The sequence below is a fragment of the Papilio polytes genome, unplaced genomic scaffold (assembly GCF_000836215.1).
Source record: "Papilio polytes unplaced genomic scaffold, Ppol_1.0 DF824208.1, whole genome shotgun sequence".
In the NCBI taxonomy this organism is placed as follows: domain Eukaryota; kingdom Metazoa; phylum Arthropoda; class Insecta; order Lepidoptera; family Papilionidae; genus Papilio; species Papilio polytes.
In genome coordinates, this window is record NW_013524996.1 from 140,530 (window position 1) to 157,791 (window position 17,262).

Below are 17,262 nucleotides of genomic sequence, written 5' to 3' on the forward strand. Positions count from 1 at the left end.
ATAACTAACGTTAACATGTTAGCAGGGAAAATGTTTAATATTTCAGTAGGTTTAGAGTTTAGGAACACTAAAGCCTATTTCCACTGGGCGATAACCACGCGTCCTCGTTTCCACTGGTGTCAATGGGAATTCCCGCTGACTATATCTATGCATATAATATAGTCGAAGTGTCTGTTTGTAATATCAAAAGAATAATTCCAGATTTCGGGAAGATGTATTTAAATTGCTGATAACGAAAACTCTGTTTGTCCGTCTGTCTGTCTGTCTGCGTTTGTTTCGGGTAATCTCCGAAACGGTTGGGCCGTTTTCGACCGGACTTTCACTGAAGGGTAGCTGACATATAGGCTACTTTTTTATCTTAATATTGCGTGGACGAAGTCGCGGACAACAGCTAGTAGACTATAGATATATTATTTACAAGTTATTTAAGCCTTTGGGCTACGGCGGATCCAGGGGGGGTCATGGAGGTCATGACACCCCCCCTGAGTTAGTTGGTTAAGAGCTTGACGACATATATTTACATATTTTGTCAAGCTCTTGACTTAACCACGACTATGTGACCCTCTGGCGCCAAAGCTGGATCCGCCCTTGCCTTTGGGTATAAGACAAAATGAGTTATAGTATACAATTATCAATTTTTAACGATGTATTAGTTAACATAGAAGAATTTCGAAAGAAAGTTGTCATGACTTATAATTCACGCAACTTTCGATGTCCCTGTACTTTTTCACGGACGTTGTCAAACGCTAAGAACTAGTAATATAAAACTAATAAAGTAGTAAATCATTTTAAACCATCAAAAGATCTATTATATAAACATTCATGTTTTATAGACAAACTATAAAACTACTGGTAACCTTTGATGGACCATTTCAATCCACAGAATGGTTGTAAATAGTCGAAACTATAGATTTGATTTACAGCACAAAGGTTACGAAATGTAAAACATTACAGTCGCGGGCGAAATCTAGTATGCTAGTATACTTTCGCCCGCGATTCCATCCGCGTGGGATTAAAAAAAAACAAAAATGCCTAAGATTATAAGAAGTAAGATTGTATCGCATTTTAAATGTTCATCGGTAGATTGTTCATATTGTAGTTTCCAAATATTCTTTGAAATTAGCTCTCGAAACATGCGTTCTTAGTATGTCTAAATTTATACATCACGTAAATGCATCGATAAATTTCTAGGTTAATACAATATCAATCTTATTCCTAGAACACGTCGAAGCGCAGTATGCTACGCCAAAAATTGTTTTCCTTTAAATTTGAGCAATGTTTTTAATTCGTGAAACGAAAAACACACATCCGAAAACTATAAACAACCAACAAAACATCGCAACATATATTTAAGTAGATTTCCGATCGTAAATAATAAAACAAACCAACTTTCAGGGACTATATTTAAAACAGTGCGAAGAGAGGCATCCTACCGCGCGGACATGAGCGTTCGCCATTGACTGGAAAATGTTCAGCTTTTTTAAAAAGAAGGGTAAGGCCGAGAACGCGCCGGAAACGCCCGAAGGCATCCGAAGACGGCCGACAGATCAAGCGACTAGACGAGGCTCAGTCGACGCGCGCGCTCTCCCACACGACAATGAAACGAACGAAAAATCTACAACGCTGCAAAAAGATGTAGTCAACCTACTTATCCCTGAGACAGACTACTCCCAGAAGACAGGAGTGAGTGCGTTACTCCAGATAATGGCGGGCAAAAGGAGGAGGAACAGAAGGAAAACACGCGCAGACTCATGCCGTATCAGTCCGCCCAAAGAGACGCAAATGCAACGCAGGAACTCCGATACGACGCAACCTACGCCCACACCCGCCCAAAATACACGAGTCGAGCCGCGCTCGCCGAACGATCCGGCTGATTTCGTCAAAGCTCTTGTCCTGCAAAAATACGCGAGCAAGCCAGAAACAAAACAACAACACGTGTCGTTAGTATACGTATCAAATGAACCAGAATTGGATGAGAAACGACACGCAGAAGCATTACTACGGGAGATAGCGCGAAGTATTGACTGCGACATTGGTATAAATGATAAACAAATGGGCAACGGGGACAGTAAACCTAACGACCCGTTGTACGAATCAGTCGTTGAAAACATTGATAATTACAAAAGCGATCTCAAAGTCGAACTGGACAGGCTACTACAGGACGAAGACGAAACGAAAATCGATGAAAAAGATCAAGCGGAGACGGAAAGTCTAGATTCACCAGCAAATAAAAAGAAATCTAATCTTAAAATTCCAAAATCAGATAATGAAGGTTGCTCTGATGATGACAGATCTGACTGTGGGAAGAAACGCGTCACATTTAGGAAGCACGTTATCTTCGATGATGGAGAACAGCAGACGGATGATGAAATGAATTCTTCTTTCGAATCCCTTTCTTCAGAAGAAGAAGAGAATGAATATCTGGAAGATGCTTTACCAGACAATGATGAACTTCTAGGTGGTGTTTTAGTGACAAGAGAAGATGACAATAAGACAGTGATAAGTGTGACTGATGATGAATCTATAAAGATTAAAGTGGAATGTTTCGATGATGGACTTAAGAGGATTTCTAGTGATAACAGTGATAGTGGTTTTATAGAGATTAGTGAAAAGACTGATGAGACGGAGAAAGAGTACGGTGAGAGTGCCAGCGAGAGTGAGAGTGAAGAAGAAATTGTAGAAGTTATAGAGGAAATAGTAGAAATTAAAGATTCCAGAAGAGAGAATGGTACAACAAATGAAGAGTGAGTAGTTTTTGTCAATTCCTGGGATCTTGTAACCACTAAAATGCTATTTAATTTCATTTTTTTTTTAATAATTTCTTCCAATTCTAAGTTTTTAATTTTTTTCTAGCTTTCTACTTTCTTCTATACTGTACTTTCTGAAATATATGTACTTGTGTATCTCCTATTTCTTTTATGAATAACAAATTAGGTTACATGATAAAGTTTTTCATTATTTATTAGGATTAGAGTAACGAAATGCAGTTATATGAAGGCGTCGCGAAACATCTAGGTTATATTTCCTCGTCGCTTCCAATAAAAAAAAGTCTTCACATCACATCTATCTATTGTCTAAAAAATTTGAAGAAATCTACACTTTTCTAACAATCATTACTAATATAACAATAACAACAATGTAACTAAGGGTTTTCGTTGAAACTTTTTGAAAGTCGTTACGTTCAAAAGTGTTCTAACTTCCTGAAGTTCGTTGCCAAGTTTTGTTAAATTAACAAAATATATTATTGTAGACTTTGTTTATGTTTATTTATACAAGCTTTTGCTGTTTCCTGAAACCTAAATTTTGTTTCTGTCTGCTTAATCATACAGAGATTTAAAAGTTTTGTTAATGGCGTTTCTTTCTTTATTTAGACAATTTTCATTGAAATATTTGCCTTGTTGTTACATTATCTGTATTTCTATTACCCGTTAATTTAACAAAGTCAATGATATTTGCTCTTTTCTGCCAAAATAGAACATCGAAAACAATATCTTTGTTTTGAATACAAGTCACGAACAAAAATCAAAACATTGTTACATATGAAAACCGAAACATGCCATCAAAGGCTGAAAATAATTCATGATTCAAGAGCTATTCTGCTTGTGCGTCAATCGACAATATGGCGGCCGTGTCACGTCAAAAAGCGCGCGCTTTCCGGATATAGATTATAAAAAGTTTTTAATTAACTTTTACGATGTGATAGGAATTTATGAAGCATGGTGTTAACGATTTCGTTTTCTTAAATTTAATAATATTTCAGACATTTCTAGAAACAATCTTTAGTATAGAATAGATAGATAAAAAGTTTAAGTAGCTACTCCATTGTTTTTTGCCATTTATGTTAAGAATTTTTTTGTGTAATCTAAAAATCAATAATAAAAACAATGCATCAAGATTACTTTTACAATCAGGCGAACATTTGTCTTTGTTCGGAAGTGACAGTTGTTTTTTTCCCCGCCATATGCACGAGTGACGCACGAACGAGGGAAATGTTGTGTTTGCGTTCAGAAATGCGATAAATTAAAGTCGAACAGATTAAAAAGTACGAATTATTAATTAGTTTACTCTCTAAAAATGTAGTAAATTAAAAAACCAGCGTGTAAAAATGAATTAACAATTTATTGTTATTTTGGTAATTTATTTACATGTAGAAGTCTAATCTATTATTGTTTTTTTTTTCTAAGAATTAAACTAAAACTTATGCTTTTAAAAATCAAATTCGTTCTCTACGCTATAGACAAAGGGCTAACAAGAATATGAGCAACAAAATATCCATGTTGTGTTAATTTTTGAAACATTTTAAATTAATATTTAAAAGTCAAACTGTCACAGAGTAATAAATGTTTAATTACACAGAAAGAAGTTGTTTAGACAAGACTAACGATAAAACAGAAGTCAAGAATTTAATAGGCAAACTATTTTATAGTAAAAACTAGCTGTTCCCATGCGACTTCATCCGCATGAAATTATAAAAAAATCATTTCATTGTTCACATTTGTCAAATTATCAATTGCAAATGTCAAATAACACATGTTTCAAATCTTGGCAACTTTGCTTCCTTGATGTTGGCAACAACTTATGGTCTCTTTCCCAAATTAGGGTTATTATCCAAAATATTTACCCCTAAGTTTAACGACATGAAAATATATATTCTAAAGCGTGAAGTAAGTGTAGGGCTTTTTATTAAAAGAAGAGTTATTCAAAAATATGCTGTAATTGCTGACATCTTAAGCAACAAAGAAGTGTGTGTTTACGCTTTATTATAATAGTAAGTAAAGATAACATGACAAGTTTTAAATACTCGTATTTTTTTAATATTCATTCTTTTTACTCATAAACAGAAGTTAATCATCCATATTTTAATTCTCATAACAAAACTTAACTAAGAGACTCTTAAGTGATTATAAAACTACATTTATGGACTCCCTTAGTAGCTCTTAAACGATTCTAAGTGTAGACAGAATCATCCATATTTAAATTGTTTATTCCATTATAAATATAGTCTAGGCAACCACAAGACCTGATTTAAAACCTATGTTTACGATACGAATACCAGAACGCGTGTATATCAAGAGCAGTCGTTAATCTAGAAAGCTTTTATATAAATAAAACGTTAAAGTTCAAACTATTTTCATGTACAGTTAGCAGCGTAGATATTTACTTTCAGAAACTAGTAAGCGTCATCTGCACTCGGCCACCTCAAGCCCGGTGAATCTGTAAATGCCTCTTCAAGGCAAACAGTCACAAAAAAAAGCCTTATGTTTCAATAATTTACACGAATCCGTCTATATAAATTCATACTATCGTACTAATATTATGAATGCGAAAGTTTATATGTATAGATACATGGATGGATGTTTGTTAGAGTTTGTTACCTAAGCTGATGAACGGATCTCGATGTAATTTGGTATAGATGTAAAAGATAGAAGAACCCATAGGCTACTTACTTTTGTTTTTTCTTTAATTCCAAGCGGACGGAGTCTTGGACGAATGTATAATGCAACTAGCTTTCGCCCGGGACTCCGTCCGTGTGAAATTAAAGAAATTCAAAAGCGAGTAGCTTATGTGTTCACCCAGAGTATCCTCTACGTCTATGCCAAATTTCATTGAAATCCGTTCAGCTGTTTAGGCTACAAACTCTAACAAACATCCATCCATTTAAACTTTCGCATTTATAATATTAATACGATAATCTGGTATGTCTATAAATTTTGTTGAATTCGAAGGCCAACACAATATCAATTGTAATGAAGAAATGTTAAATTTGAATAAGAGTTTTTAAACTATTGTTAATTTATACATTATTTTGCAGCTGACTGTACTCTTAATAACGTAGGTATCTTTTTAACACATCTACTTCAAATCATTTAAACCTATATTCTTATTTCTTCCTTACATAAAAATTAACTCTGACCTAACTGCTTGCTACTGGAATCTTTGCTTTTAATTTTGTACACTGTTTAGTTTATTTTATAACAAAAGATAGCGCTTATTATTATTCAGTAAAATGTGTTATGACGTCAACACACGAGGTGGCACTAAACTTATACATACCTTTCAAAGAAATTACCGATGAAAAAAAAATTCTTTATTGTTATCTACATATTTTTGAAATCTCTCTGATTCAGCTATGTCCTATAGATAAAAAAAAAAACAAAAACCTAACGTAAATGCATCTAAATAACGACCCCTTAAAATCCATGCCTATTACCGCTCTATTCAGAAAACTATAATTTCCATGCGCTATGTTAAAGTTACATAAGTGGTTTCTTTAGAATAAATGTATCTATCTATTTCTTGTTTATGGCTCTCCCACAGCGGATTGGGCCAGTGTCAAGTGCTTGTGGCTTTATTCTAATTTAAAGAGACTGGCAACGAAACTCTGCTTATGTAGATGTTCTTGGGTATACTAATAAATGTATGTATGTAACTCAAAGATTTAATTACTCAATTAAGCCATGGTTAATAATACAATTTTAAGTGCTATTTTTTATTGTAGGAAAACACTGGTATCGCAAGAGACCAAGTATCAAAACCAAGTGGACGCGCTCACGGAGCTGGCGGAGACGAGATGTCAGGAGGCGGAAAGAGCGAGAGATCTGATTGTATCGTACAGGAAAGAGATAGAAGCTAAGGATTTGGAGATTGAACGTATGTTACTTACCCCGTTTTAATCCAACATCGTAATATAATCAAATTCTAAAATCACACTTTTCATACTAATATCATAAATGCGAAAGTTTAGATGGATGGGTATTAGAGTTTGTAGCCTAAACGGCTAAACGGGTTTCGAATAAATTTGGCATTTACGTAGAGAATAGTCTGAAAGAACATATAGGCTACTCAGTTTTTTTTTAATTCCACGCGGACAGAGTCGCGGGCGAAAGATAGTTGTAAATTGAATAGACATTGTAAATAAAAATTAACAATAAAAAAACAAAACCGACTTCCAAACAAAATACACTAAAAACAAAATATTCTTAAAAAACAATACACTGAAAAGTAACGAAATAATTCCTTGAAAATAGAAAACCTCACTTGTTGTAGCTGTTATGTCTATATTGTACAATTATTATTACTTTGAAGTCGGTGTCAGTCAATGTAGTCCATTACTTAAACGTTACTATACATTTAATTGTCAATTGTTATGGTAAAAATGTAGAAACCCTTACGTAGAAATATCACTGCATACTTCGGCTGACACCGACATCAAAGTAATAATAATTGTACAATATAGACATAACAGCTACAATAAGAGAGGTTTACTATTTTCAAGGGATTATTTCGTTACTTTTTAGTGTACTGTTTTTTTGAGAATATCCTGTTTTTAGTGTATTTTGTTTTATAGTTATGTAAAAAGCAATATTCAACGCATCTGTAGTTTCGGTGCTGCGGATGTCAATGGGTGTCGTTGACCACCTTTGTGTTCCCGTCGCTCGTTTGACCCTTTCTCATATATAAAAGGCGCACTCCTTTGAATAAACAAGCGCACAACTGTCGTGCGATTGTCGATTGTTTCGCAAGTCAACTGTTTAGTTGCATTCAAAATCGAATAGTGCACTTCCATATAAATTCATAGGAACAGTTGTTTGATAATTAAGTCAAAGGTATCATCATCACCAGCTCACTATAGGTCCCCACCGACGGGCTCGGAGCCTACCCTAAGTTAGTGACTAGGCCATAATCAACCACATACACTGCGGGTTGACTTCACACATATCTTTGAATTTCTTCGCCGATATGCATCACGATGTTTTCCTTCACCGTAAGAACGTCGGGTAAATTGTACATATGAAAATTCGTAAAATCGAATCACATTGGTACAGCGGGATTAAAACTCAAGACTTGTAGATTACAAGTCAAGTGCTTGTCACTGAGCCACCGACGCTCTAGTCAAAGATGTGCGCACTAATAATTATAGTGATTTAGAGTTTCGAGTCGATTTACTAAAGCAAGCTATTAATTTGCATTTTTGTCTCGAATCTTTTCAGCTGAAAGAAACTGTTCTTTGGTTGTTGTACTTTCAAAGGTGAACGTACGTACGGACAATATATCTATATATCTTGTGAAATACGTACCACAAAGGAACAGTTGGCTCAATCCCAGATTGTAACTGCAACATGCTTTGTCGTATATTTTCATGTCGTGATGAATTTGTAAAGTTTTTAATAACTATTGCAATGTATTTCCTCTTTGTTTCTTTAGAATCTTTTTCTACATAATTACGTCTGTACTTATTATTATATAGAAGACTAGCTTTCGCCCGCGACTCTGTCCGCGTGTAGTTAAAAAACACAAAAGTTAGTAGCCTATGTGTTCTTCTAGGCTATCCTCTACATCTATGCCAAATTTCATCGAGATCCGTTCAGCCGTTTAGGTTACAAACTCCAACAAACATCCATCCATCTAAGCTTTCGCATTCATAATATTAGCAAGAAGTCAATAGATAGATTTCTTCACGGTAAACAACTAACTACTATGTATAGATACGTCAGAAATGACGACCTACACTTATCGGATTTCCCGAAAAAAAACCTACATTCGTACCACAGTTCTTAGAACTTAGTTCGTGATTTTCAATTGTTTTTTATCCGTCTGTATTTCCTTGCGTGGAGTTTACTGAGATTATTTGTTCCAGAATTGAAATCTGAACTAGCAGCTGCGTATAAAGAAACAGAATTAGTAAGACAGAAGAGTCGCGCGTTAGAAGATGAGATAGTTGCTGCGAGGAGTCTCTCAGCGAGTCTTGCTGATCAGCTGCAGCGGAGAAACGGTGGGTTATTTTTTATACTAAAAGATGGCAACGTACCATTTTACAAATTTAAAAACATAAATTATACGAATTCCAGATGAATCCGTACGACAACTCAGATCTGAACTGGAAGACGCGCAAACCCGACGAGCGGAGCTCGAATCTAGACTTCTGGATTTGGAGAAAGAGAGAGATAGATTGGAACATGAGAAGGAGATAGAAGCTCAGAAAGCTAAAGAGGTAAGATTAGTAACAGCGCCATCTATTATTTTTCTGTGTTTTACTATTAGCGCCATCTATTGTTATGCTCTCCAACTTGTCTAGGCATTATCAGTAGCAGAAGCGAGTAGTTCCAAATGGCGGGTAGCACATGAAGCGGCGCGCTCGCAAGCCGCCGCGCGCGCTGAGATCATACTCGCAGACTGTGAGTGGAAGATGAGGGAGTTGGAGAAACGAGCCAGGGATGCTGAGAGAGAGAAGATGGAGGTAAGAGTGATGTAACTTAGAGAGTATGTTGTGGTGTTTTGTATTTTGTTATAATAATTATTGCTTAGGACTACGTCCGCGTAAGATTAAAATATAATAAAAAAGTAGCCTATGTTACTGACTGACAACGTAGCTTTTTAATGGTGAAACAATTTTTGAAAACTGTCCAGTAGTTTTTAAGTTATTTTAATACATACAAAAATACAAATCCTCTTTATAATGTTATAAGAGCTTTGTACTTAGTAGTTTATTTAATCCGTGAAATCGTTCCCCAGTTGTCCCAAACAGTGCAAACTCTCCAGAACTCCACACACAAAGCGGAACTCCAACAATTACGAGGTCTGGTGGGGGAACAGCAGCATTCCCTGCAGAACCTCAGCTCCCGGCTCCAGGAGTTGCAGACGAGAGAAGATGAGCTCCAGGTGGAGGTGCATCGACTGGAGGAACTGCTGGATAGGGAGATCAGGAACGGGAAGGTTAAGACGGAACTGCATCTCCAGGTTTGTAGTTTTTGTAGAAACTTTTGATAATTAAAAGTTTGAAATAGTTTATAGAACTTTTAAATACAGACATATTTAATTCCATTTTATTGACATTATCAATATTATTTATCTATAGATGTCAAAATTAATATTCTCCTATAGTTTGTCTAAATAAGTTAGATTAGTTTGACAATTTAGTAGGGATGGGTTGTGTAAAAACTGTCATGGATCGTTTCGATTTTCGATTTTTATTCTTATAGAAGCCGGAATCGACAGTTTCGTAGTTATAACTTATAGCTGTTCCCGTGAGACTTCATCCGCATAAAATTCTGAAAATTTCATTTTATTGTTTACATGTGTCAAATTATCAATTGCAAATGTCAAAATGACATGACATTATGACAAACCTTGGCATCCTTGCTTCCTTAATGTTGGCAGCTTGTAGTTTATGGTCCCTTTTACACATGAAGGTTTTTTCCAGTTTATTTGCCCACTAAGCTTAATAGCGTGTAAATATATAGTCTAAAGCGTATCGTAATTTTATGGATTTTTATAAAAGAAACTGATATTATAAATATGCTGTGATTGCTGACATCCTCCACAAAGTAGTGTGTGTTTACGCTTTATTATAGTATAGATAACCTATATTCCAGGCGGTGCAAAACCTAAAATCAGAGCATACAAAAGAAATAGAGTCTTTAAAAGCGGAACACGCGGCGAGTACGTCAGCGATGACAGCGCGGCTGGCCTACGAGCGGTCAGCCGCCGAGCGCAGCCGCGCCGCCTTACTGCAACTGAAACAAGAAGCGGAACACCAAGCAGACAAAAAACTAAGAGAAGTTAATATTAAAGTAAGTACTTCAACTTTAAAATTTTCGGGTAACATTACACTTTTTTTTATACAATAAGGTAGCAAACGAGCAAGCGGCCGTCTGAATCCGCCAAAATAGGGAAGACCTGCCCATAGACAACCGCAATTGCAGATGCGTTGCACCCTAAATCGACGGAGAAGGAAATGCACATAAAGAGGACATTGCCCCTTCCAATGCGTCTCCTCCACCGTCAAATCCACTTTCCCTTCCCATCCTTTCATCTTAAGAAAGGGGTGGAAAGAGACTTAAATTATGCCTCCGGCACCACACTCATCAGACTATACGAGGAATTGCTCCCACTTCACGCCTGTCTTCTGTGTGGTCGTGGTATTACACCGGGCGTGCCGGCCCATTGTTGGGAAGATGTTAAAGCGGGCACTACCACTGTTAGTGTTTTGTTAACTTCAATATAAATATAACGGTTTTTTTCCATCATATCTGCATCCTCAGTTAGAGAACTTGAAGAAGGAACTATCAGAGAAGGAGGCGGGGTACGAGCGCGCGCTGAGCGCCGCGCGCAGCCGCGCCGACTGGGACGTGCTGCAGCTGCGCCATCTGCTGGACAAAGCGGACATCGCCTACGCCAACAACATCGAGCAGATGACGGAGAAGTTCGAGAAAGAGAAAGGTACAGTCGAGGAAATCTGCGGTGTTTCTTTTTACGAAGAAGCGACCGCTCCCCACACATCTGCAATTTCAAATTGCCTACCCTTATCAACGGATATTCACATAAAGAGGATATTTCCCCTTCCTATGCGTCTCCACTGTCAAATCAACTTTCCCTTCGCATTCTTTTCTCTTAAAGAGAGGGTAGAGAAGGAAAGGGACTAGAATTAAGCAATGCTTCCACTTCACGTGTCTTTTGTGTGATCATGTTACGACATGACGAATCTGACAGTGCTAAGATGTTAAAGAGAACTCTACCACTGGTAACACTAGTTCCCTCTTATCGCCAATACCAATTCCTCTTTTCTAGAACGTTTAACAGAAGAATGGAGTGAGAAGCTCCGTGTGGTAGAAGAGCAGGCAGCAGTTGCCGCTGACGAAGCTCGCAGACAGCTGGAGACATCACGCAGTAAGATGCTGGCGGAGAAATACGAACAGACATCAAAACTGAAAGAACAACATCGCGTTGAGATGGGTAATTCTGGTACATTAGATTATTAATAACCCCTTTAAATCGAAGTCATGTCCTGACACATTTTACATTGTAAATTCTCATATAAAACTTACACACGTTTTTATCTGAACAGATCGATAGTTCAGGTATAATCTACCTTCTTCTATACTAATATTATAAAGAGGAAAGATTTGGATATTTGTATGTATAAAGTCAATAATTACAGGGCCGATTTAAAAAAAATCTTTTACCATTATAAAGCTACCAGTATATAACATCGGCTGTTAACTATTTTTTAATTTCGGATGAAGTCGCGTGCAACAGCTAGTAGATTATAATATAATTAGTAAAATGGAATTATAACAGACATATTTTGTAGAAAAGTGTTGACTAAATCTGCTTTTTAGAGTCCATACAATCCCTCATATAAAATTAAACAACCAAAAACCAAGCTTACAAACATATACATATCTCTCTTACTCTTCCAGAGAGCCAATGGGAGCAATTCATGTCAGACAAGGAAAGCTGCTTGTCGCGCATGAAGAGCGAGTGCAGGCAGGAAGGAGAAGAAGAGAGAGTGCAGAGAGAGAAGGAGCTTATGAGGGAGATTGCAGGTAAAGTAGACATATCTCCTAGAAAGTTCTAGTGATTGCCCCTCTGTTTTGAAAAGACGTTATAAATATTTTATCAGTGGAAATAGGCAATATTAATTAACTGATTTTAGTATACTAATATTATATAGAGGAAAGATTTTTTTTGTAATGTATTGAAATAACTCAAAAAATACTGGTCTTATTTTAAAAAAAAATCACCATTAAAAAGGTACAATATCACTGAGTTACATATGTTTTTGTCATTTTTCTTAAATTTTCGTGAACAAAGTCACTAGCAATAAAAATAAAAATTAAAAAACCTTATTATTTTAACTTTTAAGTTTATAGGTTATGTTTTCTTTCAGAATTGAAATCTCAAATTCAATCGAAAAGCGTTGAATTTGAAAATTTGGAAGCGAAAGTGGCGAAGTGCGGTCGCACTCTCGCCGTCACTGAACAAGAACTTAGGTAAGTTTGAAATACTACAATAAAGTGAAATGCATGTGATTTTTATTTGATTTAATACAAAAATACATAATAAATAACCAAAATATACATAAATTCATGCTTAATGTATTTCTATGTAATATAAAATAAAATAATATTAAATAAATATTTAATAATTTGCTTGATTTTCATGGATTTATCTCATATGGCATTAATTCCATTTGTTATTGGTAGCAAATATGTCACAAAAGGGTTATTATTTTTAAATTGTAGATAACTTGTTTGATTTTAAATACTAATAAAAAAGATATTGTCTTTTGGACAAATTTAGCTACCACTCGCATGAAATATCCAAATATATGTCTTTAAAATAAATAAAATAACAAATAAACCATCATCTCTATCAAATTCACATAAACAATGTCTAAAACAAACACATTTTATTATTAGAAAAATGTCCAAAAGGCAGTATTGCACTGAAATACAATAAAATATGAATAAAACACGTTTTATGCTAGTAACAAAACCCGCGCCAAAAATAAAACAAAAACTCGACCATAGACTATAATTTTTAAATGTCATTAACATCTTGCAAATCGCAAAGAGTAGTTTAGAACTCACAAATACACTTTTTTTTAAATCGACAGTTAAAATATTAGATATTCTATACACGACTGTTAACATTGTTAACTTTGACAGTAGTTAAGTTAATTGTTGAGTTTTAAATATGAAAAAATGGCGGGAATGATACCAAAATGTCATAATTGACAGTTGCAGCTGGCTTGGCGCGTTGGTCGCCGCGTCGAGCGCTTGCGTGCTCATGGGATCCCTACGTCTCGCTCTCGCTACATTTTTCCTCTCACTCGCACTATTATTCTACATACATAATGTTAATAAAAAGAGAAATTCAAATATTAATTATCCTGACTCGTAATTTAAAAAATGTAATATTTCCGAACTGAAATATTAATTTTTAATTTAGAGCTTTTAAGCATAATTATTGTTTTTTTTTATTTACGGTATGACGTACTGCCTAATTGGACTGATGTAAGGACATTTTAGTAACCAAAGAGAATTATAGAGGTTTAAAGATTTTTTTTATTTAGATTTTAAGTCAAATATTTTAATCAATTTATAGTTAAACATTTTAAATAAAATAAATAGAATATAACTAATCAAATATAAGATAACTTTTTCTTACTATTTTAACATTTTTCTGTACTTTTCTTTGGTTTAAAAATTATAAATTCACAAACATATTTCGAAATGTGATCTAGTCATTATCATTTTCTTTACATTAATTGTATTATATACATATTTTATTTATAACATTATCTTATATAAAGCTATTGTAAATTTTAATAACTGCTCAAATTTATCTTTCAAAATAACTTTATATTATAACTGTTGTTTAACTTTATAATATTTTATAACGAATTTTGAGCCAATTAAAATACTTTCGTTCGATCTTATTTGTTTTTTTTTTCAATTTTTATGATACGTAGCATCTCATTCTGCCAAGTAATATGGCGACGATAATTTTGTACATTTTAAAACTATGCTTTACACGGATTATATTAAAAAAATGAAATTAAAAATAAACTCTAAAGTTTAGACACAGTACAATTCAGTGAATTATACAAATTACCAACTAAAAGTTTTATCCCCGAATCCGACTAACATTGTAACAGAGAGGCACTCGCTCGGGAAAAAGAAGAGAGAGAGAAGAGAGGGGAACAGGCAGTGAGACTGCAGCAAGTGGAGAAAGCGGCAAGAGAACAGATTGAGCACTTAACAAGGAAATGCGCTTGTTTGCGGAAACTGTAAGTCATTTTAAACAAATACGAACACTATTAAATGGAATACCAAATAATTGAACTTTTCAATTTAACTCAACTGAATATCTTTGATGATAAATAGGAGTAAAAAAAGTAAATAACAATTGCTATAAGTCACTAATATGACACTTTGTTACTTTAATATATTTTAATGATGTAATTAATTTACTAAAAAAAATTGTAACTGATTTAAAAACTTATAACAAAACACTGTTAAACAATTCTTTTCGCGCTAATTTACGTTGACATTTCGAACAGACTATAGAAGAAAAAAATTTACAATCTCTACTCTTTGACCCATAACCATAGAAATCAACTTTTTAATATTCAGTTTCGACGACATGCGCGCGCGGCTGTCGACCTGCGAACACAACGCCGACCAGGGGGCGAGAGCGAGAGAGAAAGAGATGCATCTTCTGCGTACAGAAGTCGCCAGACTCACCAAGATGTTGGTAGAAGAAAGGTCAGACACCTATAGAGAACATGACGTTACATTACAATCACAAATACTTAATATTTAAAGAAGCCATTTAAAATTCACTCTTGCTTTTATAAGCCATTAATTGTTTATAAAAGCCAATAAATATATTGTTATTCTTACTTATACTTTGTCTGTTTTCGTGGCTAAAAACTAAAATGTCTTCTGTTCCCAAAGGCAAATCAAAAACTTCTGTGAGTTATTTAAAAAAAAATATGTTGATAAGCTTTCTTTTTGAAACAAAAAACTGTTTATCCGTTTTAAAATTATCATAGTAACAAACATCATAACTTTATTAAACCATCTTTTAGAGCATGCGCCTTTGACTAAACTACCACACAACCGTTTAGTCTCGCTTTGATTCTTATGAACTTATATGTGTACACACAACTCGACTTTTAGTGCAACTAAATAGTTTAATCGACAACTGTTGTTCGATAATTTAGTCAAAGGTGTGCGTCCGCTCTTTTTCTGCACTCTGGTACACTTTGCACATTATAACTGTTGTTTCTTGTATAATTGATATTTGCAGTTCACCAAACTTAGGTGCAAGAACTCGCGCCGACGGTTGTGAGAATTCGACCAAATCTGACGAATTCCTTACTAAAGCCGCAGCAGAAGAAGATATACAACAAAATGGTGAGATGTTTTTATGTAAGTAACGCTTTATTCTTCTAATTGCTTTTAACAAACATTTTACTCCATATCTTTACTCTATGCTATTATAATAAAGCGTAAACACACACTTCTTTGTTGCTTAAGATGTCAGCAATTACAGCATATTTTTGAATAATTATTTTTTTAATAAAAAGCCCTACACTTACGTCACGCTATAGCCTACATATTTTCACGCTATTAAAATTAGAGAGTGAATGAATTAAAAAAAATGTAATGCGAGAAAGAGACAAAAACTTCAAGCATGTAAGAAACAACTGTATGCTATATTACTAACAAACGTTACATTCTCTACGAGTCTAAATTAATGAATTAATATAACGATTTTAGGTAATTTACTATATAGGGTGATACGTAACGGCCGAATCACAAGTTTTATGAACTTAGAGGACATAAATAGCGTTTATGCGCCTATGTTACCCGATTTCCTATAGTATTTAAGTTTTTTTTTTTAATCCTTTGCCTTCTCAAAGCTTGTGATGCGTCAGTTAAGAATCATCCTGTATATTAACATCTAATACAAATTATTTATGTCTACAGGAGGGACATCCCAAAAAGGTCGACGTCGCGCCAAAAGTTGACGAATTCAACGACGTCCTTACATTATAGCTGCTTGAAAACACATCCGATAATTTTAAAAAAAACAACAACTCCTTTTCCCTTCTCTCCAAGAACAAATATATGCTTAGGCAACTAGAATAAGCTTATTATTAATTTACAAGTATAATTAATATCCTCGAATTATTATTCATTTTAAAATTATAATTTAATCCAAATAAGTTAGCGTATTTAAATTCGGAACATGTTTCCATAGACACAAAAATTCGTGGGAATGTCTTAAGAGCTTATGTCATTTTTTAAAAAATACAGAATATTTTAATTATCGTGTTAAATACAGTCATTTTAATCAATAATTTAGTTTTGAAATTAGTATGCAGTAGTCTTGTAATACTTTATACTCTTTTGTTATTTAAACGGAACTTACCCGAAAGAGAAAAGGGTATTTTAAGTATGAGAAAAAGAAAGTTAATGATTATTCCCTATTGGTATAGATAATAGTAGAGTTCACAGCACATCGATGCTGCACGAAAATCCCGCTCGGTGCAAAATCACGACTATACGGAAAACACGCGTAAATTCGTCTAAAGTGAGTGTATGTCGTAGGCCAAAATCTAGTCATCGCCCCTTCCCATCCCAAACTTTTGTGGAAAGGAGAGCAGAATTAGCGCGGGAAGGGACGTATAATATCGAACATCCTAATGTGCCTACCATCTGTTAATTTAAGAAGATTTAAATTGTCTATGGGCAATCGCAATTTTAGAAATATCAAATAACCGATTGCTTGTTTTCCATCTCACTATGAAATTCTTAGTTATTTCGTATATTAATGATTATGTCCCAATATAGAATGTTAATGTTTTAACTACAATTTCCCGATAAATGTAAGTTTACTTAAGATAAAGCTGTATTTACTCATTCACTATGTAAATAAAATGTATTTTCTAATAAAATATAAACA

General features: G+C 34.5%; 1 protein-coding gene across 4 annotated transcripts in view; it reads left to right on the forward strand.

Moving 5' to 3' along the window:
* LOC106110663 (trichohyalin-like) overlaps nt 1-16,377 on the forward strand; it is a 27,490-nt gene extending 11,113 nt beyond the window's left edge. Inside the window, exons 2-16 of one of the 4 annotated variants that reach the window (XM_013292556.1) lie at nt 1,396-2,744; nt 6,500-6,651; nt 8,639-8,773; nt 8,850-8,992; nt 9,077-9,238; nt 9,514-9,738; nt 10,374-10,571; nt 11,043-11,220; nt 11,569-11,742; nt 12,201-12,326; nt 12,671-12,773; nt 14,444-14,575; nt 14,922-15,053; nt 15,601-15,707; nt 16,284-16,377. In XM_013292556.1, the coding sequence (XP_013148010.1) occupies nt 1,468-2,744; nt 6,500-6,651; nt 8,639-8,773; nt 8,850-8,992; nt 9,077-9,238; nt 9,514-9,738; nt 10,374-10,571; nt 11,043-11,220; nt 11,569-11,742; nt 12,201-12,326; nt 12,671-12,773; nt 14,444-14,575; nt 14,922-15,053; nt 15,601-15,707; nt 16,284-16,324 (3,285 nt within the window). In that variant the 5' untranslated portion in view covers nt 1,396-1,467 and the 3' untranslated portion in view covers nt 16,325-16,377. Of the gene's footprint in view, nt 1-346; nt 2,745-6,499; nt 6,652-8,638; nt 8,774-8,849; nt 8,993-9,076; nt 9,239-9,513; nt 9,739-10,373; nt 10,572-11,042; nt 11,221-11,568; nt 11,743-12,200; nt 12,327-12,670; nt 12,774-13,523; nt 13,843-14,443; nt 14,576-14,921; nt 15,054-15,600; nt 15,723-16,283 lie in introns of those variants that run through there. The other 3 variants (XM_013292558.1, XM_013292559.1, XM_013292560.1) reach the window with 3 other exon arrangements.
* Nucleotides 16,378-17,262: the final 885 nt, after the last annotated feature.